At 41.8% G+C, this 27,930-nt stretch overlaps 2 protein-coding genes, 1 long non-coding RNA gene and 1 pseudogene across 3 annotated transcripts; 2 read left to right on the top strand and 2 right to left on the bottom strand.

Moving 5' to 3' along the window:
* The first annotated feature begins 488 nt into the window (after positions 1-488).
* On the top strand, positions 489-1,286 carry LOC147483434 (uncharacterized). Its single transcript, XM_086579553.1, has one exon. It carries the CDS (start codon positions 489-491, stop codon positions 1,284-1,286), a length of 798 nt encoding a protein of 265 aa, XP_086435679.1.
* A 10,762-nt stretch (positions 1,287-12,048) lies between these two features.
* LOC147483431 (uncharacterized) lies at positions 12,049-23,145 on the bottom strand. Its single transcript, XR_015203903.1, has 4 exons — positions 22,350-23,145; positions 16,101-16,209; positions 15,857-16,010; positions 12,049-12,343 (listed from the first exon to the last, which is right to left on the bottom strand). It is a non-coding gene; the product is annotated as an uncharacterized LOC147483431 (long non-coding RNA).
* Positions 13,591-15,575, top strand: LOC147483433 (protein NODULATION SIGNALING PATHWAY 2-like). The gene has a single exon (XM_086576133.1). The coding sequence runs from the start codon at positions 13,813-13,815 to the stop codon at positions 15,412-15,414; it is 1,602 nt and encodes a 533-aa protein (XP_086432259.1). The 5' UTR covers positions 13,591-13,812; the 3' UTR covers positions 15,415-15,575.
* Positions 18,676-19,786, bottom strand: LOC147483432 (PHD finger protein EHD3-like; annotated as a pseudogene).
* Positions 23,146-27,930: the final 4,785 nt, after the last annotated feature.

Genomic DNA, 27,930 nt, shown 5'->3' with positions numbered 1-27,930 from the left:
ATTTGGGCAAGGCCCCAATCCTGTCGCAGCCAGGGCAAGGGGAGAAGCTGTATTTATACTTGGGGGTGTCAGAGTGTGCAATTAGCTCAATGTTGATAAGGATAGTGGGCAAGGTAGAGAGGTCGGTGTACTTCCAGAGCAAAACAATGTTGGATGCCGAAACAAGGTATAGTAGGATTGAAAAGTATGCCTTGGCTCTGATCTTCTCTGCACTCAAGTTGAAACCTTACTTCGATGCTCATTCGGTGGTAGTGGTGACCAACTTGCCACTCAAGCAAGCACTGAAGGTAGAGAAATCAGAGAGAATGTTGAAATGGGCTGTGCTGCTCAGTTCGTATGACATTGAGTACCAAGCCAAGACCGCGGAGAAGGCCTAGGCAATGGCGGAATTTCTGGCCGAGTTTCCAGCTGAGGACCCCACCTGGGGGGAGGAGATGATCATGGAACTGGAGGCGGACTAAAACCACGACCCCCTGGACCCTTGGGACATGCGAAATGGATGGAGAGTCTTCGCAGACGGGTCCGCTACTGACACGGGTAATGGCATTGGGGTGGTGCTGGTCACCCCAGAGAATACTCGCCTAGAGTTATCAATGAAATTGGGTTTTGCGGCTTCGAACAATGAGTCTGAATATGAGGCAGTGATAGTGGGGATGGATTTGGCCAAGGACTTGGGTGTGCGTGAACTAACAGTATATTCTAATTCAAATTTGGTAATATGTCAAGTCAATGGAGGATTTGCGGCGCAGTGCCCTAGGATGGCAAAGTATCTAGAGGTATTACAGAGAAAAGCAGGAGGGTTCGAGAAAGTCAGTTTTGCTCACCTAGGCAGGGGAGAGAATAGACACACCGACGCCTTGGCGTATGTTGCCGCGGTACTCCCTAGGACAGAAGGTAGATCTATTGAAGTCAGGGTGCTGAGCAAACCAAGCACCGCGGAGGACGAGGGGGTGTGCCTGACTACGGAGCAAGAGCATGGATGGATGGAACCCATCAAGAGTTACCTTTCGGGGATAGAAATAGAGGAAGGGGAAAGGAGGAGAATGGAACAGAGGTCACAGAGATACGTGCTGCTGGATGGTGAGTTATATCGGCGGAGTGTCAGTGGACCACTCCTGAAATGCCTGGGACCGCAAAAGGTGCAAGAGGTGGGTGAGGTTCACAAAGGAGATTGTGGAAGCCACTCGGCTGGAAGGATAACTGCTCACCGGCTGCTATCACAGGGGTACTTTTGGCCCCACATGAAGAGAGATGTAACTGAGCATGCCCAGAGATACCAAAAATGACAGATCTTTGCGCTGCTGATACATGCACCTGCAGAACCGCTGCACAAGGTCTTTAGCCCATGGTCGTTTGCTATGTGGGCGTTAGATGTCGTCGGACCTCTACCTATGGCCAGCGGGAAAAGGAAGTTTATGCTAGCCGTGACTGATTATTTTACGAAATAGGTTAAGGGTGTGGCTCTGCAGCAGGTGAAGGAGGAACAGGTGAGAAAATTCTTGTGGGAGAATATAATATGCAGATTCGAGCTACCACACACCATCATCGCGGACAACGGAACCCAATTCACAGGGGGGAAGGTGAGAGCCTTCCTCCAAACCTTCAAAGTGAAGCAAGGTTTTTCAGCCCCTTACAATCTAGAGGGGAATGGACAGGCAGATTCTTCAAACAAAGTGATCATGGATAACCTAAAGAAAAAGCTAGAGGAACGCAAGGGATGTTGGGCAGATGAGTTATACCATGTACTATGGGCATACCGCACGACACCGCGGACATCTACAGGAGAATCCCCATTCGCGATGGCTTATGGGGTAGAGGCAATGATCCCTGTGGAAATGATGGCGTCAATAACTAGAACCAAGGCTGTGGAAACAGGGGTTAATGAGAAAATATTGGCCGGGGAACTGAACCTTACAGAGGAAAGGAGAGACGCCGCGCGCATTAGACTAGAAGAGTACCACCAGAGGTTGCAGAGACAGTATAACAAGCGAGTGAAGCCGCAAAAGTTTAAGGTTGGCGATCAGGTGCTTAGCCATCAAGGAAGAGACAGACAGGAAGTTGGGACCCAACTAGGAGGGACCATACACCGTGGTGGAGGCTGGAACGTCCGAGACCTATAGGTTGCAGACGCCCCAAGGGGAGAGCATCAAGCGGCCGTGGAACATCAGGATGTTGAAGGAGTTCCATGAGTAACTTTGTCATTAGTGTTTTTAATTAAAGAAAATTGTATTTGCTTCATTCAAGCCTTGTAATGATATTTTGAGTTAGCTACTATGTTAATGAAAGCAATAGCAAATTTCCTCCATCTAATAAGTGTGCATTCGTTCATGTGTGGATTAGGCCAGAGGCAGCAGACAGGGGATTCCAAACTCAATAGCAACTCCTTAGTCAACTTGGGGGCAAGCTGGATGGCCCGGGCATACTCAGCGGCCCTCAACATCTCCACGGCCAACTTGGGGGCAAGCTGAATGGCCCGAGCATGCTCAGCAGCCCTCAATATCTCCACGATCAACTTGGGGGCAAGCTAAGTGGCTTGGGCATACTCAGCGGCCATCAACATCTCCACGGCCAACTTGGGGGTAAGCTGAGTGGCCCGGGCATACTCAGCGGCCCTCAACATCTCCACGGTCAACTTGGGGGCAAGCTGAGTGGCCCGGGCATACTCATCGGCCCTCAATATCTCCATGGTCAACTTGGGGGCAAGCTGAGTGGCTTGGGCATACTCAGCGGCCCTCAACATCTCCACGGCCAACTTGGGGGCAAAAAGTGGAGTGGCGGGGCATACCGCCCTCAACATCTCCACGGTCAACTTAGGGGTACGCTGAGTGGCCCGGGTATACTCAATGGCCCTCAACATCTCCACGATCAACTTGGGGGCAAGCTGAGTGGCCCGGGCATACTCAGTGGCCCTCAACATCTCCACGGCCAACTTGGGGGCAAGCTGAGTGGCCCGGGCATACTCAGCGGCCCTCAACATCTCCATGGTCTACTTGGGGGCACGCTGAGTGGCCCGGGCATACTCGGCGGCCCTCAACATCTCCGCGGTCAACTGGAGGGCATGCTGAGTGGCCCGGGCATACTCAGCGGCCCCCAACATCGCCAAAGTAAACTTGGGGGCAAACTGAATGTCCCCAATCCTTTTATGGGAACGACAGCGGGACGCTTATGACATGTGCAAGTGCCAGTGTAGAACAAGGCGATAAGTAAATGGGGAGGGATTGCAACACAATTAGAAAATATGAATGTATTGATTGTGATGATTTTCCACTAAATTAGGGTTGAACAAGCAACTGAGGCCCACCGTGGTCTGCTGGGACTACCCAGAAATCCAGACCCGAGGGTTATAACAAAAAGTCAGATCATCAAAGATCAAATTTAAACTGTGCAGCATGTTAAGCTAATAGACAGAGAGAAATCCAAATATACTTCATTTCGAATCGTCCGCTTGCAGGCCACCCTCCTCTACCGCTTCGGTGGATTTGTCCACATCAATGGGAGATGTTGACACCCCAAGAGTAGCAGCGGCTTCCGTCTCAAGAGCAGGGGAGATGGCCACGGAGTCGGTGGGAGCCAAAGCAGGAGACCGTTTAGGGAGAAGACGTTCAGCGGCAGTTAGAGCTTCCAGCTGTTGGTTCAGTTCTCGGGCGATCTTCTTGGCGGCCAGGGCCTTGAAGTGTTCAGTGGCATCTTTCAACAACTGCTCCAGGTCAGCCTGAGCAACGGCCTTATCGGCCTCCCTCTGACTCTCCAACTGTGAGGTGACGCCGGCCACATAGTCCCTATGGACTTGCTCTGCGCGCTGGAGCTCCTTATGATGATTGAGGGCCGCGAGACGAGCATCATCTCTTTCCTTCTCCAGTTGAGAGTATTTCGCTTTCCACCCCGCCGGCCCGTGGATCTCAGCTTTTAGAGATTCAAACGCGTCCAGGGTGTTGGTTATACCGCGAATCACATAACCCATGTCCAGGCTCAGCTGAAGATAAAGGCAAAGTTAGAAAAAAAAAAAAAAAAAAAAAAAAAGTAAGCAGCAAAGAAGGTAGGGAAAAGGATGGGGAGAGTACCCTTTCCTAGCCAGTATAGATCGCAGCCCAGTGGGAGGCGAAGGAGCCAGAATCCCCATAAACTTGATCCCTGGGGAGATAGGAACTGAAGAAGAGGGACGCAGCCACCGCTGGATTATCCAGTGTGGAGTCGCGAGTGGTGATGTCGCAGTCTCTGGCCTTGAACTGAGGATGCCAGATTTCTGCAGGCCCTGCGAGCAAGGGACTAATAGGGACCGCCTCTTTGCCGGTGCGGCGGGAAGAGAGCCGCGGTGATGCTAGTCGGGAGGTAGGAGCGGGGGCACTAAGAGCGGCGGTCTTGGCCTTCTTGGCAGGAGGGCCCTTAGCCGCTGTGTTGTTGGGTGCCTCGCCATCAGAATCACTTTCCCAAAGCTTGAGTTTGGTAACATCCATATTGCCAGAAGTGCCTGCAGGGGGGGAAAATCGTCTTCCCAATCAACTATGGAAGAATAAGACCTGGGGATTGTGTCAAGGGGATTGAGGAAGAGCCAACTGAGGGCTTACAAGTCTGAGAGGCGGCAGCCTTCCGGGCGAGAGCTTGGCTATGGGAGATCTTCGTGATATACCCGAAAGACCGATGGACTGGGGCCTTTACTTTCCATCTTTTGGGGGGAGATGGTTTGGGTTTCCTCTCTTTAGACGGGGGTAGAAGGTATAGAGGGCCACAATATTGGCCAATGTCCTTGAGGGAAGGGTCTCGAAGGAGCGGACTCCCTTTGTCGGGATCAATGCCGAGGACGTCACACTGGCTGTCCCCTAGGCTGCGGAGTCTGTTGAAAATCTCAGAGAAAACACCAGTGTATATCTGGGAGTGAGAATCTGGGTTCCAACCTGAAAAGCAAAGGAAAAGACATGTCAAGGTGAGGACCACGTATGAAGCAAACAAAGCAACCGACTCCACTCACCGCGGCGGAGAAAATGGGAGTGCCTCAGGGACAGTTCATGGGGAAGATCAACGGAAAGGAAGTTCCCAGACACATATAGGGTATAGTAATGCCAAACCTTGTCGGATAACAAACGACTTCTTCTGCGGACGCACATACAGAAAGATTGATACCCCACACTCCCAAACTTGGTGCTTTTCTTGATAAAATAATGGGAAGTAATGTCATGCAGGCTAATCCGCAGGGTATTCGTTGTATTGTAATGGTTGGCGGCGTACATGATTCGCCAAAAGTTATCGATGCCTTGACACGGCGGAATGTTAAAGTGGTTGTAAACTTCAACATCTAACAAAGACAAGGGGAAGCGGAGACCAGCCGCTATTTGCCCCACAGTTGCTACCAAAAACCCAGGCCGCGATGGTACTAGATGGGGAAAGTGAGTGACCCCAGGCACATGTTCTAAGACCACGTCCTCAGGGATATCGTATGCAGCCTGCACAGCGGCCAGATTTGGTATGCGATAGTGAGATGGAAGGGGAGGTAGTGCGGAGGATCTACCAAAGGTTGACGGGGCAGTGGCCGCAGGGGTTGACTCATTGGAAAGGGACTCTGGTTGGTCGGCAGAGGGGCCGGAAGATCCAGATTCGACGGAAGAGCCGGCTGATCGGGAGGTCGAGGACGCAGATCTGGAAGCGGTGGAGCCACCAGACATGGTACTAAAATGGAATGGACAGGACAAGAATGGGGATAAGAGTGATGATGGGTACCTAACGAAGGGGAGAATGAATGAAAGATGAGAGAAAAGAGATAGACAAAAACAAAAAAAAGGGAAAAGATATTTAAACTTGACCAACAAACTTACACTAAAAAAGAGACTAAGGGGTGCAGACGCAAACCTAAATAAGGAGAGCAATCGCCAAGTAGAGCGGAAGTGGGATGCAAGGGTAGCTTCACTGGTGAGAGCAGGACAGAAGCAAGGTGCTCGCAAGGAAGGAAACGAAAGAAAAGGGGAGTGATAGAAAATGAGAAGGCAGGGTGTGAAAAGAAAAGTGAAGAGTTGTGAAGATGGAGGGGTGCATAATGAGGGCGTTTGGGCGGGATTTGATAAGTCAAGGGCAAAGCAGTAAAAGGGAGCATGCGTGTGGCACAGAGGGCCATTCCGGGGTAAACGCGTGGCATCGCAAGAATCAAAGAGACAGGGCTAATTGGGCATGCACCGCAAGGCACGTGCCAATGGACGCATGGCAAGGGCCCAGAGGTCTAGGCAGGAGGTAACGTGGTTGTCAAAAGGGTTTGAATGGTTGATTGGTGACAAGACAACTCGATAGGCTGCCAGCTGTTGAGTCTCGGCCTGCGGATCCGTTTATATATGTGGCCCGAGAGGGGGCATCTGTATCAACCTAGTTTACGATCACCGAGGTGGCATGCCAACTGGCCCGAAGTAGAGTAATAAAGTAGAGGCACGAAGCACCAGATTGTGACCGCAGCACCCTGAAAGGGGACAAGTCGTACAGAGGCAGGTGAGAAAAGTGCAGTCAGCGTCAAAGAAGTAACAACTTAAAGGGGAAGGAACGGGGGGTACAGAAGCGGGGCCGCGGAACCCTAAGAGGATAGGTGTGCAAGGGTGGACCGAAGGATGGGAGGCAAATCAAAGGATGAAAGGGAAGGAGTGGTGATATAAAAAGGAACAGGGAGAAAGAAAAAAGATGAGGAGAAAAAAAGAAAGGAGAGGGAGGAAAAGAGAGTGAAAAACCAAGATTTAGGATCTTAGAGGTGAGAATTTCTATTCATACAGTTAGCTCATTGACTATTATACTTTTAGCTATTTTACTCGAGTCCTTCTCCTCCAATTATATGCTAAGCATCCAACAATATTTGTGAAGTGCCCGCGCAATTGATTTTTTCTTTATATATGTCTTCTCTTAATGATTCTAATCTTGCTTTGTCATATTAAGTTTTTTTTAATTGTTGTTTATAGTATTTGACTCATTATTTAATTTTATATTTCTCAAACATGTCACAGCATACAACTTAGCCACTATTTTTAACACTTGAAATTTAATTAATTAAGAAGTATTTTATGCTTTTGCTACTACTAGGGATCCACAATTGGTTTCTATTGATTGAGAACATGTCCTTCCCATTCTTAGTCTTAGTTGAAGGATTTAGGCATCAAACCGAAAAATTATGAGGTATGTGGAAACGTCAAATTCCTAAAGGTTATAAAACTTTTTAGTGGTACAGTATGGACCACTACCACTGTTCTGAGAAGCTTTGGGATTTTACTAAATTCTTTCCATACGGTTTTCAGATTTTTATTAGATTGTTCAGATCTAATGGAGCTTTTTTTTTTTCTTGAGTTAACATGCTTTCCATAGGACCCTTTAGACGATTCTTGATTGGATGATTCTTAAAAGAGAGGTTAGTATGTAAACTGATATGTGAAAGCCTTTTCCCTTTATAGTTGTATGCAGATATTTCATCCAATTTTTTCTTCGAATTGCTCAAGACCAAAAGGCAGTGTTAGGATATTATAATGGTGATTGTAGTAGTGTGATAGTGTTGGTGTTGTGAGTCTGTTAAATTCAACCTTGGTTACGCCCAAGTTCGAAGTCGCAACATATTACAATGCTTTGAGGTACTCTCAAATGTTCTTCTCTTTTTGTTGGTTAAAAAATTAATACTTTAATAGGTTGTTGATGATTGTTTTCCAAGTTAGGTGGCACCGTTTTATAGCTATTTTTAATTCCACAGACATACTTTGCAATGGACGAATTGGTTTTGGCGGCCTTGGTCATAGAACACTTTAGGAATTTTTGTAGAGATAGATTCCTGGTGATTAAAAATGTTTGAAATAAGTGAAAAATCAAAAGGGACTTTTCCGATATCTTAATAGTTCTCTCCCCACGAGATGAAATTCCCAAATTATTTTATTTTTTTATTTGCTAACTACTCACTAACTCTGTGGATAGCTTGGTAAAGCTGATGAATAAATTAATTTCAATTGTCAACATCACTATTGTAGTATTGGTAGTTTACACCTTAAGTTAGTCGTACCTCTCTACCTGTGGAGTAAAAGATGTTTCTTGCCCTTGGTGTTTGTACACCGGTATTTTCGTTGCACAGTGTAATCAACTAATCATGTTCAGTTGAAGCCACTTAAAGGACTTAAATATTAAAACTTACTTAAGTTATAGCCACTGTATTTTTGTCTTGGAAGATAATTGACAAACATGCACATTGTGCATGACTCAATTGCTTTGTTCTGGGTGCATAGGTTCTTTAAGGTTCTATAAAGGTTAACAATATGTCAGAAGATTTTACATTTGGTACATTGTAATAGATAGCAAGAAACTGCTTTTATGTAGAACAAATAATAGTAATGAGGTAGAGATAAATGTCAAGAGGAAGAAAGCTGCTTTTATGTAGAACAATTAATAGTAATGAAGTAGAGATAAATGTCGAGAGGATAGAGATACAATGCTGAATATTAGCCATTAGTTGACACTCAATACAAAGTTTTCCTTTGTTTAGTTTAACTTATTGTTTGACAATCTAGAGTTTTGATATTCTAATTAATAGTATTTTTTTTATTAATTTTTTCATTAATCTAGAGTATTTTTTCATTAATTAACAGTATTTTTTCATTCTAAAAAAAATCATTCTCATATATCGTCTCTAACTTGCAAGATTCTCATATAACAAAGATCCTGATTGGAATTGTCGTTATAACTATTTTGATAGCCTTGGCTTGGGAGGAAACTCTTGATTGGCTAAAGAGTTTAAAGCTCCCAGGTCTCCACTTTCCTCCATGGATTCTTACCTTGGTTGTAATAGTTATTACCCTTTTAAGATAGGGTCCAAGGGATTTCTTGAATAAGTTTGGTTGGTGAAAAGAGTTCATTTTGTATGTTATAATGCACAAGTTACTGAATTTCATCGTTATTGCTTTGCAATATGGTTCATGGATTGATATGGCGTTTCGACTTCACCCATAATTATCTTGCATGAATGTATTCTGCCACTTTTATTTGAGAAATGAAAAGAGAAAACCAAATTTTGTCCTTCCTATTTCTATATCGTACTAAAAACACATGTGCATGTTAATTCAATAAATTGTGAATATGGTTGCCAATTCCGTTTTCTGGAGTTATATTTTGTATTGCTGCTGAGTGTTGAACAAACTATTGTTGATTTGTTCAAGTTGGTCTATAAAATAAGCAAAAAATAAAAATAAATAAATAAATTGTGGAGAAGAACGATTGGCCCAACAATGTGAAAATATAGAAACTTGGCCATGCACTCCGTTCAGCAAAAGTGTGAATGATTTCTAAAGAATAAAAAATAAGTGCAAATTGTAGGCAAATCATTTACGAATTCCCCTCTGAATTATAGTGATGTCCACTTTTTGGGATGGGATGTTCATTGCCGCATGTAAATTGCGCTGTTGGTTTCTAATATTTGCCAAGCTTTGTTAGGATGGCTACTCGAAGTACAGACATGAGACCTTTTAAAATTGTAATTGATCGTTACCCCCGGAGTTCATGTTTGAACATTACAATAGCATACCTATTTTACAATAATTTTAACAACTCCATATAGCAACCCCGTCCGGAGAAAATAATTAAACTAAGTGACATGTGATGTGCGCAAAGCCCACATACAACAACTCTTTCAGCATGGCTCGACCTCAAACATACGGATACCCGTTACACTCGAAGCCGACTCCGGACACTCACCATACTCAAAGACTCGCATATATATATCAGCACGTTGACAATCCTTTGGTAAGAAGTAGCACATAAGATTCTTTTTAGGCAACATTTTCTTACTTAGATTACTAATACATTGCACTTATTATTAGATTGCTTTGACTTCTTATTGTAATATTGTATATTGTTGAGTTATTATTAGATCACTCTACTTTTATTTATTATTGTTATTTTTTTTCCTGATAGGTTGATTTGTTGCTTTTAGGTATCATAAAGCGGGGAGTGTGGGACGGCGCTAGGCACATTGCTCACCTTAAGCTGTTGTGAAGTTGTGTACGAACTTAGGGTCATCTTGGTCGACTTCATTGGGAATGCTCATTTCCTTAATAACATCACGACACAAAGACATCTTCTGTTGTATCATTTCAAAAAATATTGAAAAACTAGGTGGGTATGTAAAAGATATTCTTTGTTTTCCATCACTTCGACATATATCAAAAAAATTATTGTGACATTTCATTTTGTTGCTTACTCTCAATTTTTTACAATACAAGTAAAGTGTGGTATACCACTGTAGACATCAACTATGGATCAAACGCTCACTGGGAATGTTCATGCATGTCCCTAATATTCGCCTAATTGTCTGAATTCTTTGTTGATTATATTTTTGATAATATGTTGTATACATACTAATTTAAAGGAGTATATATGTTTGAAGTTTATTGCTGAATGACAATTAATCAGTCCATAAAATTGCAAAACTGAACTTCCATTCCTTTTTTGTAATAAATTTCTTTCAATTGAAAAAGAAATTTAACTAAAACATGTGACCAAAATAAGACGTGAGCTAAAAATAAAATATCAAGTAAAAAATATCAAGGACAATTCATGCCAAAAAAATCTAAAAGAACTTGAAGCGAACTATCTGTTGTTGTATTGCTTTTCATTGATTCAAAATTACTCAATTGCAGACCTAATGAAATGAAGAGTCTTTACTGAGAAAACTCTTAGATTTCATTTGGCTTTGTCTTATGTAGTTAAGCCTTTATATTGACAATACATTAAATCTTTATACCTTAGTGTAACGTTATGCAATCCTTGCGCAGTTTTCTTTTTAAAGAATCACTCAGATTCTAAGAGCAAACCAAACCAGGATCGGAGAAAGAAGCACAAATTCAAGTCTCCCTATCGCAATAGGATGAATCTTTGAGAGAGTTTGACCAACTAATGTAATGGATTCTTAGTATATTTGTGCTGAGCTTTGCATCTCTAGCTAATGGAACAAATTGAGCACTATACGTTTTTCAGAGTTAACTAACCTCATAAAAATAATTAACGAGAATCGGAAACTTGATACAATTTTATTGAACTATCTAATTAATATGAATTCAGAAAATAGATGCAAATGCATTAAACTCAACGAATTAATGGAAAATCGGAAACTAGATGCAAATGCATCGAACTAACCTCAATCAATAATTAACGAAAAATTGGAAACTAGGTACAACTCCATCGAACTAACCTCAAAGAATAATCAATGAGAAATCAAAAACTGGATTCAAATGCTAAAAACTAACTTAAATAAATAATTAACGATTAATCGGAAACTAGATTCAAATGCATCGAACTAACCTCAAAGAATAATTAACGGGAAATCAGAAATTAAATACAAATGCATCAAACTAACTCATAGAATAAAATAAAAAATAAAAAACTAAATGCAAATGCAAATGCATTGAAACTAACATCAAATAATACACACTATGTTTAATTACAAATTATTGCAAATTTTCTTACAACAAAAAATCATTTTATTTAATGGCATTTGTTCAGTGAACGGGGTATGAAATCTAAAGACCCGTTGATACAAAAAAAAAACAGCCTTTTAGTCTAAGAAATTATTAGCGCTGGATACTTTGATCAATTAATTTATTGTCTAAGTTTCAATATAGTTTGAAAGTAAGATTTTTGATACATAATAATAAAGTGAAAAAAAAAATTATATAAAAACGGTCCCCGTTCGTTGAACAGGTTCAAAAATCTAGTTTCAGAATTGGAACTTCTAGTCATTCGAAGATCCTGTTAAAATTTTCTAATCAGCAGTAACTCTGAAGCGGTTGGTTATGGAAATTACACATATTGAAATGTAAGAACTACTGGAAGTTGCAACTTCTCATACATTTCAATATGTGTAACTTCCAATTACAAACAAACACTTATCATTTTCTCCCTAAAAAAATGGAAGAAAGGTCATTGTCTATAACAGAAATCATTCTTAACCAATCGATAATAAAATTGTATAAGACCAAACATGAATAAAACATCACTGAGTCCAATGAAGAAAAAGTAACTTGGTAGAAGTGTTGACCACCATTATCTAAGATGCCCCAGTTTAAATTCACCCTAATGCCCTAATACTGTCTCATACTTCTTCCAAACTTTCTGAAATTCTTTAATTTTCTATTCCTTACATAATGTGTTTTACATTGAAAAAGATTCATGTAATAACGTGTCTTGTCCCTTCTCTGAGCTTCAAATCAATCTCACAGAATAAAAACATAACATCCAGATAGGGTGAAAATGAGTACTAATATAAATAAAATGAAAATGTTATTTTAACATACTAACTCCAAAATGCTCCTGATCAGCTAGATCAACGACCAATTCCCTATCATTGTTCATTAACCTGGTAAACTCAACTAGCATATTAGGATGGATAGATTGATTCCGCTTGATAGATCATGAGCTGAATTGGTTTATGCATATATCATGTATAAAGAACTTGATTTCTTACTTTCAACAACAGCACATTATAGATAAATACAGATATGAATATGAGTCACATATCAATATAGTTTATAATAAGTTTAAAGCACCAAATGGTGTTAAGGATTAACACTTGAGCAGCAAACAAACCATACAGCTTCAACACATAATCAAATTATTCTCCAGTCTTATCCCTTATAAGCTAAATGCCAAGCAAGTTTGTCATCTATATATAAGATCCCAAGATCTAGCCTTCCAATAAGCAAAGAACCACAACACAAGTCACCACAAAAATTAAACCAAAAAAATGAAGCCTATTATTTAATTTCTAACGTGGCAGATGTTGATGAGGTGGCTTAGATGATATCATTCACGACAATAACAGAAACCAGACATTAGTTAGTAGAGTCCTTCACACTTCAACTCCTTACCCACGTGTTGGTCGAAAAGTATTTTTCATGAAAGATGCCTTTAGGACTAATATTTTCACACTGATTACACAAACTTTTCAATACTCCTATATTACATTCAAACAAATGAAGACAAAATAAAGTTCTAATAAAATTTCTAAGAATTTTGTTATCAATATGATTACCTAGTTTCAATAAGTGGAAGCATATGCCGACTACCCCATGTTCATTATCATCGTCTAAATCCTTGCCTTAATCCCATATAAACGTGTCAGCATATTACAAACCTAGTTCAGCTCAGCTATTTTCTAGTTCTATTTTTCTGTTGTCTCATATTACAAACCATCTCAGCTATTATGTTCAACTTCTTAAAATTGTCTGTAATATACCTAGTTCAGCTCTTGATTAATCCACTCTCCGACCCAGTATATACCCTGTGAGTCAAAATGTGGAGTCAAGTTGATTACTCTACTGTTATTATAATAGGTTTTAGGTGGTGAGCTTTTTGAAGAATGTCATGAATCAATATGTCAACATTATGGAGACTAATGACATAAGGACTTATATTAATACTTAATTTATGATTGAGATCTTTAAGAGTAAACAATACAAATAACTTTCACAGCCTATACGAGTAAAGGTACCTCATAGGTGTATGAAAGATTCGACTGACAAAGACATCAACAATTATGTAATGAATCTAAAGACTAAACACCATTTCCCCCACAAAGAAGCTGCCAAATAAGCAAAGAAGACTCTGATGGGAACTATGGAAGAATGAAATTTTGGAGAAATTGAGAGAGAGATAGGTCGATGGATGATAAACAATACTATTCCTTATCTATTTCCCCTACCTCTATACCTTCTTAAGTATTTTGTCTTACCTATTAGTTTTTTGTATACTTAGTCCTATATATATGAATTTAGTTTTGCCATCATTACTCCCCAACACAAAGTCTTCCCTCTTCAACACATCAATATGATGCAACAACACAAGCTTGTTCAGCAGTCCTGGCAATACTACAACACCATAGAATCACCTCTTGATATGGATGTATTCATGGGTGATTGTGAATTCTCTTCTTCATTCACCACCACAGAAGACTCTTCTGATGTTTCCTCCATCCTCAGTTTTCCCACCATGACCGCTGATGACTTATTTCCTTTGCCTGTTTATGGTGATAGAATTTCTTTTATGTCACCTTCAGAATATTATTCACCGAACTCTGATGATTTCGGTCTTATTTCTATTGACCAAGTATCGAGTGATGAGATTGAAAATGTTTTTGAATGGATGCAAGGAGTGGAAAGGAGTGAGACTAGTCTTCCTTCAGAAAATTACATTGAAGAAGAATATGAAGGAAGCCTAAGCTCATCAACAAAATTTGTTGATGCAGCACCAGAGATAATATCAGTTCAACCGTCGCTAGTCTTACCCAAGGAAGACATGGAGATGGATAACCAATTGATCATTCCTCCTCTACTCAAGGCCTATGGTGAAGCAATTGAAAATGGACAAGCAGAGCTCGCAGAGGTGATCTTAAGGTGTGTTAAAGAAAAGGTTGGTCCAATGGGATCAACTGTGGAACGCTTTGCATGTTACTTATTCCAAGCCTTAGATAAGCAAGGTGAATACCTAAAAGAAGAATCTAACAAAATCTACGGTGAAGCATTCAGAGCCTTCTACCAAATACTTCCATATGGAAGGTTTGCTCACCTTACTGCAAATTTGGCCATCCTTGAAGCGATTCCTCATGATGTTGAGAGTATACATATAATTGACTTCGACATGGGTGATGGTGTCCAATGGCCTTCACTTTTTGAGGCTTTAGGACGAGGACTAGCAGTGAGACTTACATCGATTAAGTGGAAGGGGGATTGTGATTCTCCACAATGGAATTTTGAGGATACAAAGAGGAGACTTTACACTCATGCACAATCTTTGGGTCTAAAATTGCGAGTGGAAGAAATGGACATGGAGGAGATGGTGATTGAGATGATGAAGATGAAGACCATGAATTTAAAACGAGAATGGTTGGTCTTTAATTGCACAGTAGGTCTTCCTCATATGAGCAGGGTAAGGAGTAGGAGAGTTGTAACAGAGTTTCTTAAGATAGCGAAGGACATGATTTACTCTCAAGTCAGTAATAGTAGAAGAGGAATTATAACTCTAGCGGAAGGAGATGGTGTAGAGGAGAGAATGAGAAACTGTTCCGGGTATGGGTCATTCTTGGATGGATCTCTCGTACACTTCCATGCTTTGTTCCAATCAATGGAGTGGCATTTTCCTTCCCACCTGACAGAAGCAAGAATAGCCATGGAATGCCTCTTTTTTGCACCTTACATATCTTCCCTTCCTTGCTTGGGCAAGTGGGAGGAAATCAAAGAAGGTGGTAGTGCTCTTAAATCAGTCACTGAGTTGGAGAGCTGGAAATTCAGCAGAGAGAACTTGTTCCAAGCTAAAGAAATGGTAAAAGAAGGGAATAGCATGTATTCAGTGAAGATTGAGGGAATGGATGAAAACGTTATGTCCCTACACTGGAGGGGCACTTCAATAGTTAGAGTTTCATCCTGGAGATAGCAAAGAACAAACAAAGGATGAAAGGACGGGAGATGGATATTTTACCGTATAATCCCTATACTTGCACATACATTAATTTGTTTATCGTTTCATTAATTCAACTTTGTGAATATATTCAAAGTACCTGAAGATTAATGAAGCTATTAGATATTTTTTTGAAAGCTGGAGTACTCATTATTGTTATTAGTATATCGTACTATCACAGTTACAAACTTATCAAGATAAACATATATGATGCCTCATAGGTTCCCAAAATTTAACATACTAACACTTAAAGGGAGTATGTGTTAAAATGTATCCCTTTAATGACTCACTTTCACAATCACTCCCAACTTTTCATCCACTCCAAAATAATTATGAATAAAGAACGAAAAATAAGCATAGAAGTTTATTATCAGCATTGCATTGGTGTAGTTTAATAAATGGAAACAAAAGAACTCACAATTTTCCAACCATCTGGCTCCAGAAAAGAGATGGCTTGGGAGGCTTTGCGTAATATGGACTATATACATGATATATCTTTCCTCCCGGCTCTTCAGTAACATAATAAACAAGCTTGGCACTTTTGTAGCTAGTTCTCGTCCATTATTCAATAACTGGTAATGCAATTGCGTGAATTAGAAAATCATAAACACAATTAGATTAGATGAGCATAAGGGGCCTTGAGAAGGTGGTAATTAACTCACCTGAACATTTACATTTCCTTTGGAGTATTCCTAAATGTCATAATCAGATGTCAACTCGATGACAGCAGTCTCATTCTCATCTTGACAATCCACTGTTGTCAGCATTGTACTGTACAGTGCAAAATAAGTGATCAGTTAATGCATTTACCATATGTGTGAACCCAGTTTCTATCTTTTAACCTCACACCTCCAATCTCCTCTGTCTCTTCTCGAAGATGAGACTCCCTCTCTTTTGAATCTTTCAGCTGAACCCATTTAGGGCTGCCTACGTACCCCCGACTTTCCGGGGGATCAAGCTGTGCCGCCGTAGTTCTCTCCTCCTTTTTTCCCTCTTTTTCTCTCCTCTTCTCTCACTTCTCATCTCCCCCTTCTACCTCTCGTAACCGCCTTCTTTTCTAACTGTCCACCTCTCGCATTACTTATCACGAACTGGATCATGTACACCTGACCCCGGTTTCACTATCTTGCATCTTCTTGAGTCACTAAACCCCTATGTCTCTATGGAGTCCACGTCCATTTAATGTTTCGCGGACTGGATCCTATGCTCTCTCTCCCTTGTACCTTATGTTACCTCCGTCCATGAGACATGTCATCCTGATAGTCATGAATTTGGTCGATACAGATGCCCCCTCTCGGCCCCCGGAACCACGCGACGAACTCTGTTCAGGGGTCCGAAATATCCTCTACTTACTTGATTCGCGATTCCTTACTCTAGCCTGCGATGGGTCTTTTCCCCTTAGCCCTCACTCTTCACAATCAATCATCATCTCTGCAAAGTGTCTCAATCAATCGGTTCTCGTACATAGAACTCATTAGAATATCTGCGAAGGGTCACATCCCCTTCGCTCTCACTCTTCCAACTCACATATTGTCCACAAAGGGTCTCATCCCCTTCGCACTTACTCATGGAACTTGATATCACGTCCCCAAAGGGCCTCATCCCCTCCATTTCTCTTTTGTAGAACTCAACAATATATCCGCGAAGGGTCTCAACCCCTTCACTCTTATTCGTAACAGTCAACATCTCCATAAGGGTCTCCTCCCATTCTCCTCAACGCTCTGTAACACTCCACATCATGTTCGCGAAGGGCTTCGTCCCCCCCGCTCTCTAGCTTAGAGGCAACTCATTTTGCCCCAAGCTTGATTCGAACACTGCGGTCCACGAAGGGCTCATCCCCCCCGCTCTCTGGCTTATAGGCAGCTCATTTTACCCCAAGCTTGATTCGGACACTGCGGTCCACGAAGGGCTCATCCCCCCCGCTCTCTGGCTTAGAGGCATCTCATTTTGCCCCAAGCTTGATTCGGACACTGCGGTCCACGAAGGGCTCATCCCCTCTCTGGCTTAGAGGCATCTCATTTTGCCCCAAGCTTGACCGGACACTGCAGTCCACGAAGGGCTCATCCCCGGCTGTCTTTTGGTGGTTGTGAAGCTGATTGGGCATTTCGGTTTGCCCCAAGTTTTATTCGGACATCTAGTCCGTGAAGGGCTCATCCCCCCCGCTGTCTTTGGTCAGCTGTGAAGCCTAATGGGGGCAGCTCAGTTTGCCCCCAATGCAAGTTTGATTCGGACATCTAGTCCGTGAAGGGCTCATCCCCTCCGCTGTCTTTGGTCAGCTGTGAAGCTTGATGGGGGCAGCTCAGTTTGCCCCCAACTTTTTTTTCGTTCATGGCCCAATACTCATGAAACAATTGGAAGAAGTATGCTCTCTATTTCATTGATATAACATTCAACACAAACTATCATTCCTCGGCTCACTTAGCAATATGTAAAAGCAAGCCTCCTCTCTTTTAATTGAAAAACTAAACAAAGACTCCGAGGTTCCCCGTATAGCTAGTACGGGGCTCGACTCTGGTCTTACTCAATGTTATATCATGCAATACACATTTAATGGAGACAGTAAACTTTTTGACGACAATATAGTGTATGCAAATAAGGTAGTAAATGAGGTGAGATGGATCCATCTCTCAATACCAGCTCAAACTCCGCTTGGTTCCACGGTACCGCAAGTCTTTCTCTTTCTCTGTAACCTGAAACTTTCATGTTCGAGTATTGCACAAATAATACGTGAGTTTTAACGAGAAACATTAATTCAATATACGTATTTCCATACCAATATAATAGCAATCATGTGCTTCAAATTGTGTACCATTCGTCTTACCCTGAGGTGTACCACCACGTTTCTCATTCATGGTCCGCGACCTCCTACAGCGAATAGGTTCGCGGAATACCACGAGGTCTGGGGACAATCCCAATCTGTCCCCATATACATCTCTGCCAAGGCCAGGGGCAAGGCTTGCCTGCCCCCAGTGTAACTACTCGTCTGTCAATTATGTACATGACGGTAAAAGAAACGAGTTACCTGCCGCGGTGTATGCCTTTCTACATTTTTTGTACTGAGTCAACCTCTCTTCATTTTTCAGCTTTTCTGCTGCATTTAAGATCATATCGACAGATCCTACAGCTCCGTTCACTTCCCACCTGGCACGCTCGCTTTCTGATGTTTCTCATTATTCTGATAGACCCATCGCAAGACGGCGTATCAACCGATCCCGCTTACGCTTTTATTTCTCCGTGTTACATTTGTTTCTCAAGAGTCTCATACACCCATTTTGCCTTGCGTATTGCCTGCAGCCGTGTATCACAAACTCTACAAAACCATTTACCCTTGGGTATAGAAGCCAAAGGAGGCTCCATGCAATATATGTGGTATCTATGTCGCAACCATCACAAAGGACAATCTTTTCATCATCTTGATCAACGAGGCAAACCATTCACGGTATTGATTACCCTCAAACTCACATCTACACAGCTTGCAACCATTGCTTGCTTTGTGCTTTAAGCTAGATCTTTGGGATAAATCTGCTTCCATCCACGAATTAGAATTTGCATTCTGTTGCTAAGCAGCCCATTAATGATTGAATCCATTTTACCTTCACCATATGAGTTTCATTACATGGGTTGTTGGCTCTCTCACAAAGAACACAATTCTCATGTGATGACTCTAAACCAATCTTTGGCATAGTTCATACAATACCAACTTCTAGGGGAATTCTCACTAAGCGAAACCCTAACACCGAAGGCGTGATACATCTTCTCACATGAATCACATACAATCTGAGATCCTTTCATCTGTTTTGCCACCACAAAAATTGCAGATATTACTCTTCTTCAAATCAGTTGGGTGCGGTGTACTTTGTCGGTCAGCTTCCAGTAAAGGACAAGGTTTCGTAATGTCCAGGCCCAAACTGTCCATGTTTCCAGGGTGAACTTGATTGAACTCCTCGTTTTTTCCTTCCCAATAAGTGCCATTTACAGAACCACCAACATGCTTGCAGTATGCTCTCCTCGACACATCTGACAGGCCCTTTGTAAGAGAAACCATTTCAGCACCAATCTTATGAAAGTTCAACCATAGCTGATGAATGTCTTCAGTAAAAAGTCGAGCAGAATGACCATAAGCCCCATTTTTCATTCTTGTATTGATGATACTGAATTCCACAAATCTTTCAACCTTAATGCCTTGCAAATTTTTAGAGAGTAGTTTACAGAGCTTAACAAAATTCTCCGAAGCTATGACATCATGAAAAACAAGCTAACACAGCTCATTTGTAGCATGATCCTTAGCTTGTTCATTCAGAGTGTTACAGGATCCATTTGATATATCCACGTGCTCCTTTATCTCCATGTATAAAGAAGTCCTCATTCCCCATAAATGTAGACTATAATGTAGTTGATGCTGCTTTCTCAGCCTTCAAAATACGAAAAGTATTTTCTTCTATAATCCACCGTATCGGGAAGAGGTGCAAATTTAAAAGACAAGAACCCAAAAGAAAAGACCAGAGCTTATAATATCTCCACATAACTCAGACATCCTTTTGTGTAAGGTCCATTTAATACTGAAGGAAACAACAAGAAATCCCAGATCTTCGTTCTTTCTCATACATGTCAGTGGATGAATATGGCATGATTAGATGCGCACCATCTCTTGCCTCACCTCAGATATCAAGCAAAAGATAGTAAAACCCCTATTTCTTATATGATTACATTAGCTATCAACCCTATTTCAACACTGTTGTCCACTTATAGAATGCAACCTATGAGAAAAAGGAGCTGACACTTCTAACCAGAAAAGATGTGATCACTTCCAACCAATTTCAAGCATCATCATTTCCAATATCCAAAGAGGAAAGAGCAAATTCTTGGTTCTACCTCTTTGTGCAGTGATTAATTTGCTTCTTCATTTCTGAGTTAAAACAACAATAAAAACCGACGGATATAAAACATTCAGGATAGGGTGCGGTACAAATGTCCATCCATGGATGCACATACTGAGACTTTTGATGATGGACTTCTTCTAAGCAGCACAAGATTCCAAAAATCAAACAAAGAAAACTCATTGCGGATGATTTCCTATTAATGCAAAGCACACTATATATCCCTGCTCACGATCTTAATATAAAAGCCATAAAAGATCACAGCCCTGCTTGATGGACACAAAAGATTTAGAAGGTATTAAACTCGTCAAGAGGTGCTTAAATATATTTTTACGAAGAAACCACCCTCTCTTCCCCGCTTATGGATGGCACATCAGCTATGACTTCAGTAATCTCGACCCATCCCTGCAATTGTATACGCCCATCTCCTCAACTTGTAGACCACCTACACAACCTACAAACTTTTTATTCGTTCCCCACAGACGGCGCCATTGTGTGAACCCAGTTTGTATCTTTTAACCTCACACCTCCAATCTCCTCTGTCTCTTCTCGAAGATGAGACTCCCTCTCTTTTGAATCTTTCAGCTTAACCCATTTAGGGCTGCCTACGTACCCCCGACTTTCCGGGGGATCAAGCTGTGCCGCCGTAGTTCTCTCCTCCTTTTTTCCCTCTTTTTCTCTCCTCTTCTCTCACTTCTCATCTCCCCCTTCTACCTCTCGTAACCGCCTTCTTTTCTAACTGTCCACCTCTCGCATTACTTATCGCGGACTGGATCATGTACACCTGACCCCGGTTTCACTATCTTGCATCTTCTTGAGTCACTAAACCCCTATGTCTCTATGGAGTCCACGTCCATTTAATGTTTCGTGGACTGGATCCTATGCTCTCTCCCTTGTACCTTATGTTACCTCCTGTCCATGAGACATGTCATCCTGATAGTCATGAATTTGGCCGATACACCATAGGATGCAACCCCTGCACACAAGGCCTGCTCCAGCAATCAGGGATTGCTTTTTTCACGAGTAGTTTCAACCCCAAGGTCTGCACGCAAAGTGAAGCATACAAGACATCGAAACATATGGCAGTGTTTTAAGTAACATAGAGATATAGTTGGCATTTTGGCAATCTTATACAAGAGAAATGTATGCAGATACAGAGCATCACCTTTTCTCCCTCATTACATACAAGCTTAACATTACAGCGACCACAATATATGTAGGTACAATTATAACAAGTTAATCTAAATAGAATTATTCGTAACTCATGCACCTGACATCTTTCCTGAAGCTTTTCTAATCTCTGACACAACAGATTTTTCCCGAGGCATTTTTAGTTTGCATATTGCATAAATTTCAACCAAAAGATTTTTCCTTTTTCCTAGTCTACCCTTACACAGAACTAGTAGAAATCGGAAATAAAATTTCCATAGAATTCATTTAGAAGCAGTTAAGTGCTAAAGCCTAAAGGCTTAATGCTGATGGAAGATATGATTATTTACCAGTATAATGGAAGCCAATAACCTGAAACATGTATACAATTGTTATACATGTATACGCAATTTCCAAATTAGCAAACACTAATTATGAACACTTTTGTTGCAAACACTAATTAGCAACTCTTTTATTGCGAACACTTAATTTATGCAGTGGATTTAGAGCCTTTGTTAATCCATCAAAATGCAAAATCTATAGTCACTGTAAACGTTATAACTCGCAGATTCTAGTGATTCTATACTGACGACAGAACAAAAAATTGAAGGGGGGGGGGAGGATCCTGGACGGATAACCAAAGAGAAGCTCACAAACAAAATATAAGTGGACAGAGAAAGGGGCCATAACATCAGCTTCATCCAGATACAGTGTTCTTAGCATGCTTCAGGGTCATTCATATGAACAAGATAAGCATATCATCAGCATTCAGCTCAGAATAATCAAAGCTATGATAAACATAACTGACAAAAAAAAGGCAGATAGAAAGAACAAGAACTTCTATTTGCTCCAAGTTTCATTTTGGGTATTAGTGCAATCAGCTACCTTTAAGTAGTTTAAGATACAGCAGCTTAATGACTCGGCATTTTCCAGCCATATGGATCCAGAATAGAAACCATTCCGACGCCTATGCGGGTCCCCAAGTACAGGGAATACTTTTCCTCCTAGCTCTTGGGTAATGTGGTAAGCAATCTCAGCACTTTGGTACACATCGTCCGTACTTATAAGAAACTAGTAGTAAGGATTACATGCATTTTAGAAAATCGTAAACACAACGAGATGAGCAAAAGGAGGCAGCCATCTCACCAGATAATTTGTATTTCCTGTGGTGCATTCTGGAATCATAATCAGATGTCAACTCCAAGACAGGTGTCACTTACTTATCTTCATATCCATAATTGCAGAAGAGTACTGCACCACGCCAAAATAAAAATTGAAAATAAGAAAGAACAATTAGTGTTTTGAGGAATGCACAATTATCATGTTGTCATATTGCACAGTTTGAGCACAATATATACATCCCAGGAAAGGAAGATTATATGAAAATCAGCCCATACAGATGAAAAACTAAGGAAGTAAAAAGTTTCCATGGTGTCTACATATGGTTTCCATCATGAGAGGGAGGAAACAAGAGAGCATCTTCTCTGAAGATGTGGCAAGTCAAAAGAGCTTTGTCAATGTATACCATGGACTTTCAAGATTTAGGTACTCAAGTCAACATCAAGGCACTACTAAAGACAGTCTCTACAAATAGCTCGATAGTTGAGGAGTAGTGAAAGGTGGCTGCTACACATCTCCTCAAACAGATTGGGAAAGCTAGAAATAAAATTGTGAAGGGCTACAAAAGGTTTGACAGTTGGAGGACTAACAAAAATGTCTTCAAGGAAATATATAAAGCAACAGGTGTGTTTAAGGGATGCATCATGCATGCATAACGTAGTGCACAATCTTTATTTTTTTTTATGAGGTTGGTAGTTGGTGGCAGACAAGATACATCTGTTCAACTAAAAGAAGTGGTGTGGAGGTCAACAGAACACAATGAACTCAAGCCTAATACCTATTGCTATTCTCTCGGTAACCTAGCTAGAGGTGCTAGCTTGATCTTTATTGATCATAATTCAAATGTGGTAGGAACATGTGCTTGATCTTTAGGTGTGGTTACAAATTTTGAAGCCGAATGTCACACTATTATAAAAACAAAGGAGATTGCAATTGAAAGAGTAGCACAAAAGCATGATTGAATCAGATTATATGGCAGTTCTAATGGCGTGTGCAAAGCAAAGGCTAGCATAGAAATTGATCGCTCCATGTATACGAAGTGCAAAACCGAATCCTTTTCCCCCCACCTCCCACTTTATTGCTACTTTACATTTATTCACCCAATACTTGGTGCGACAAAAACTTTGCAACTGATATTGCTGCAAAAAAGGTTGCTAGCCTGGGAAACATGTCAGGCCGAGTGATTCATGGCCTGATTACATTACAAGGCTAGAAAGTCCTGAAAGAGTATCTTACAGATGCTATCAACGAAAACAAAAGGTATAGTTACATACTTGTTTTCAATGCCAAATTCCTACATTCTTTGGGACAGTACATGTAATCTCTTTTATCCATTTACACATTTGCAAAAGAAAAAAGAAAAAACAAGAAAAGTCAAGAGTGGTCCATTTAACCGGAACATAGGTACTTCATTTTTAAGTTGATATAGAGATAAGTAGGGACGGAGCCAGGAATCTGACTTAGGGGGGGAGAGTTTATATGCCCATAATCAAAATACAGGGTTGGCAGGACGGAGCCAGAATTCTGACTTAGGGGAGAGTGCTTATACCATTTCAGAAAATGAAATAGCATGAAATGTGTTTAGGGATAACAAAATGTATTAATAGATGAAGTAAAACATTCAAATTATGAACATACCCCATATACCCCATGGATCTCAAAAAGGAATAATCAAAGTAGACTAGGAGAAAGCAAAGGCTTGGCCACTTTTAGATCCCCACAGTCACTTATATAGACTGTTTTAAGAGGTATGTTCTATATATTACGTGCACTCTAAACTCTTTCGTCACTTATATAGACTGTTTGAATTGAAAAAAAATAGTTTAATATTAGGGTTTTAAAATGCATACATCTTCTTCTAACATCATTTCTTGACTTCTTTCCATCAGAATTAGCAAATCCTTGTTGTGAATTGAAATAAATTGGTTTAAGAAGTTATGGAAGGATAAAAATGAGCGATTTTCCCCCCTTTTTTTCAAAATTCAGAAAGGTAATTAAAGTGAATAGAGAAGACAGAATGGGGCCTTATTAAAGAAAGGGTATAAATAAATAGTATAATAAAGTTTTACTTTTTTATATTTGGAGAGAGCAAGTAAGCCGTGACTTTGCAAGCTTTGCAAGGATTTTCTGCCTCGACTTAATTGTGTGTTACTTAACTTCTATTCTCGGTACCGTCCCTTTATATTCTCTTAGAGTAGATTAATGATAAAACACTTGGGTTTGATATGATGCTCCTACATTTATTATAAGAAGACTATGATGTGGTTTCACGTTTAAAAAATATAGTCAAAAAGTTTGAGAGGGCGGTAGTAAAATATTTGAACTTATTTTGAGGGGGCTGTAAAGGGGTGTTTTGGTTTTCCTTTAGAGGTAGTGAAGAGAGGGGAATGGGTTGAGGTTTTCTGGAGAGACCGAGTTCGCTGATGAGCGAGCTGCCTACGTATCCTCTCTTGGTTTTTCTTTTTACGGGAGAGAGGAATCAGGTCTCACGTAGTTCAAGTAGGTGGTATTTATAGGCTTGTGGAAGTGTCTATCCTAGAGACACGTGTGTCTCTTGCACACGTGTGAGGTGGAGATTGTGAATGAGTGTTGAGCTGGTTTTAGTATAAGTCGTGTGCTGATTGGGAGTTGGCGCAGTAGTCCCTATTTCCCGGTGGTGGGAAGTACAAGTAAGATTTTGGTAATGATTACCCCTTGTGGTGACTTTATCTGAGGCGTTCTGTCTCTAGCTGTTTGTTCGTACTGAGACATCCTTGTTCGTACCACCTACATGAAAGGAGCTGCTTAGAGATCGGTCTTGGAGGTCGATGTCTTGGGTTCACCTATGCTGTGCGTGTATGTCTTCACAAGGGAGCTGCTCACAAATCGGTCTTGGAGGTCGATGTCTTAGGTTCACCTATGCTGCGCGCGTATGTCTTCACAAAGGAGCTGCTCACAGATCGATCTTGGAGGTCGATGTCCTGAGTTCGCCTATGCTTCACGCGTGCGTGATATTCCTTAATGAGGATATTACTCCCCTACATAGCCCCCTCTCAGTAGATTGTTTATGTCCCTGGAAACGATCCGCTGAGAGAAGAACGGAAGAACGTGTGGAGCATGAGCGAGCTGTGGTGGACGATCCGACTGGGATGCCGTAAATTTTGAATCATGTGGCAAGTTGATTTGGCGGGAAAGGGAAGGTAGTCCGTGATTGACACGTGACAGAATCGTAGCAATTGGTAAAGAGACGTGTCGCCACGTTATTCGGAACTCTTGAAAAGACAGGTCCTTGGAACACGTGTGCGGGTTAGGGCATAGGCTGTAATCATAACTTCTTGGTAACTGAACGGGCGGTTTGTACAAAATCAAATTTGGGACAATCAAAAAGGTATTTCCTGTTTCCTTCTCCGCAAAAACGCAAGCTAGGGTTTCTTAGGTGAGTGCTTCTGCTGCTGTTACTTTTTCATTTTCAATTTGCTTTCCTCTCACTCAAGTGCGATTTGTTAAGTAGGTAGGCCAGTGTTAGGTTGTAGGGTTTAAGCTTGAGTAATTGATAAAAAAGGAAACGTTATAATGTCTGATTCTGATGACACTCGATCGGAAGAGGATCGTGAAGTTCCATTAAGTTGTGGAGAGTATGAAGATAATAACGAAGAATCGGTGAGTGTTGGCATTCAGACTGAGTTGGATGAGGAAGTTAGGGTAGATGAGGGTAACACTCGATCTGGGTCAGAAGGTGCCATGGCCAGTACGTCAGGTCGAGGGGAGATGTCGTCATCAAGTGAGTTCCCCCTTAGAGCGGTAGATCGACGTGCTGTGAGCTCGTTCCTCGAACTAAGGGCAGCTTATGAGATCAACATTCCCGACCTGGAGATACATGAGCCACGGTTGAGTGAAAATGTACGTAGTGAAGAGTACAACCCGCCGAATGGGGGGGTAATCATCTGTGAGGGCCAACTGAGAGCACATATGCAAATACCGTTCTTGAAACTGGTGTGTGACTTCTTGGCTCATTGTTGGAAGTCTCCTTGTCAGTTTGTTGGTAACACCTGGCAATTGTTTAAGGTGTTTGACCTGTTGAATGCAAGTGGGGAATACGACATAGGGGTATCCGACATAGTTGAGCATTATGTTGTGAGGCGATCTGGTAATTTGAACTTTAGCTTGCAAACGATGACGACGCGTTCTGCTGTGATCGACGGTGTAAGCAACGAGGCCTGGACAAAGAGGTCGTTGCTGCTAGTTGGCAACTACTGTGCTAACGGATGTAGGTTGCAAACTAGGATTTGTAACATATCCGGTGGGTAGGAATATTTTTCTTTTGTCGCTTTACTTAACGATTGACAGTTATTCTAACAGGCCCATATTTTTGCTTTGTCCGTAGATTTTTCTGTGAAGACGCGAACTGATCGTGGGGAGATAGAGAGGTTCACGCGGCTACTCGAGCAGAAAAACAAGCGAAGTTGCCCGATGTTGCGCATTTCTTTGTGGAAAGGGGTGGGCCTGCGATCCGGGAAAAAAGAAAAGCTCAAAAAGACCGAGCTCGAGGTCAGACAAGGCGAGAGGTGATGGAGACGCGTACGAGCGACTTGGTAACGCGGGAAGATAGGAATCGGGCTCGTGGTGGCTTGAGACGACCCGCTAGAGTTGGTGCCTCAGGGGTTGGTGGGTCGAGCTCCCGACCTGAAGGGGGGTCGATCGATGCTCATGTGGAGTTGGAGACGGTGGTCTTCAATCCTCGTGCAAGGAGCAGGTCGGAGAAGAGACGACATGACTCCTCTGAGCAAGACATTGCCCGAGTTGCCAAAGTAGCGCGGCACGCTCTTGGGGAAAGCTCCAGCCAGCTGGGGCTGGCAGTGGTGGTGCCGGGGGTGGTGCTGCAGTTGCGCCGGAGTCGGGCGCGACCGGAGCAGGTCATGGACTTGGCCACTTTTTTGGGAGGGTCTAGTCCGTCTCGACTGGGGCGTGAACCCAGTCCGCTGGCGAAAGTGAAGGCTCCCCGCAAAGCAAGTGGAAAAGCTGTTGTGGTTGCTGATGACCTAGAGGCACAGTTTGTGTATCTGGATGACAATGGGGCGCAACGAACTGTGAAGCGAAGTGATTGTAGCTTCAGGTCGAGTAAGGTATCGGCCTGTCTGTTAGAACATATAGCTCTGGACGGCAACCATAAGGAGCTGGATGAGAGAGGGTTGGCTGATAACTTGAAGCGAATGGAAGTCGCGCAATGTCTGGTACGTGAGTTTGTCTTCTTTTGACGTAACTGTTCACCTATGCACGCTGTTATGACTTGGTTGTTAACATATGTGTGTAATTGCAGCTGTAAGTGGGTTTCAGAAGTTGAAGGAGATTGCTCAGGTTGCAGAGGCAG

This window comes from Coptis chinensis, chromosome 8 (genome assembly GCF_015680905.1).
Source record: "Coptis chinensis isolate HL-2020 chromosome 8, ASM1568090v1, whole genome shotgun sequence".
Lineage (NCBI taxonomy): Eukaryota > Viridiplantae > Streptophyta > Magnoliopsida > Ranunculales > Ranunculaceae > Coptis > Coptis chinensis.
Note: the sequence above shows the minus strand (reverse complement) of the source record. Positions and strands in the feature narration are given on the sequence as shown.

Excerpts from the sequence above, each read along its gene's own strand:
- LOC147483433 (XM_086576133.1), top strand. The coding sequence starts at position 13,813 with ATGATGCAACAACACAAGCTTGTTCAGCAGTCCTGGCAATACTACAAC.
- LOC147483434 (XM_086579553.1), top strand. The coding sequence starts at position 489 with ATGCGAAATGGATGGAGAGTCTTCGCAGACGGGTCCGCTACTGACACG.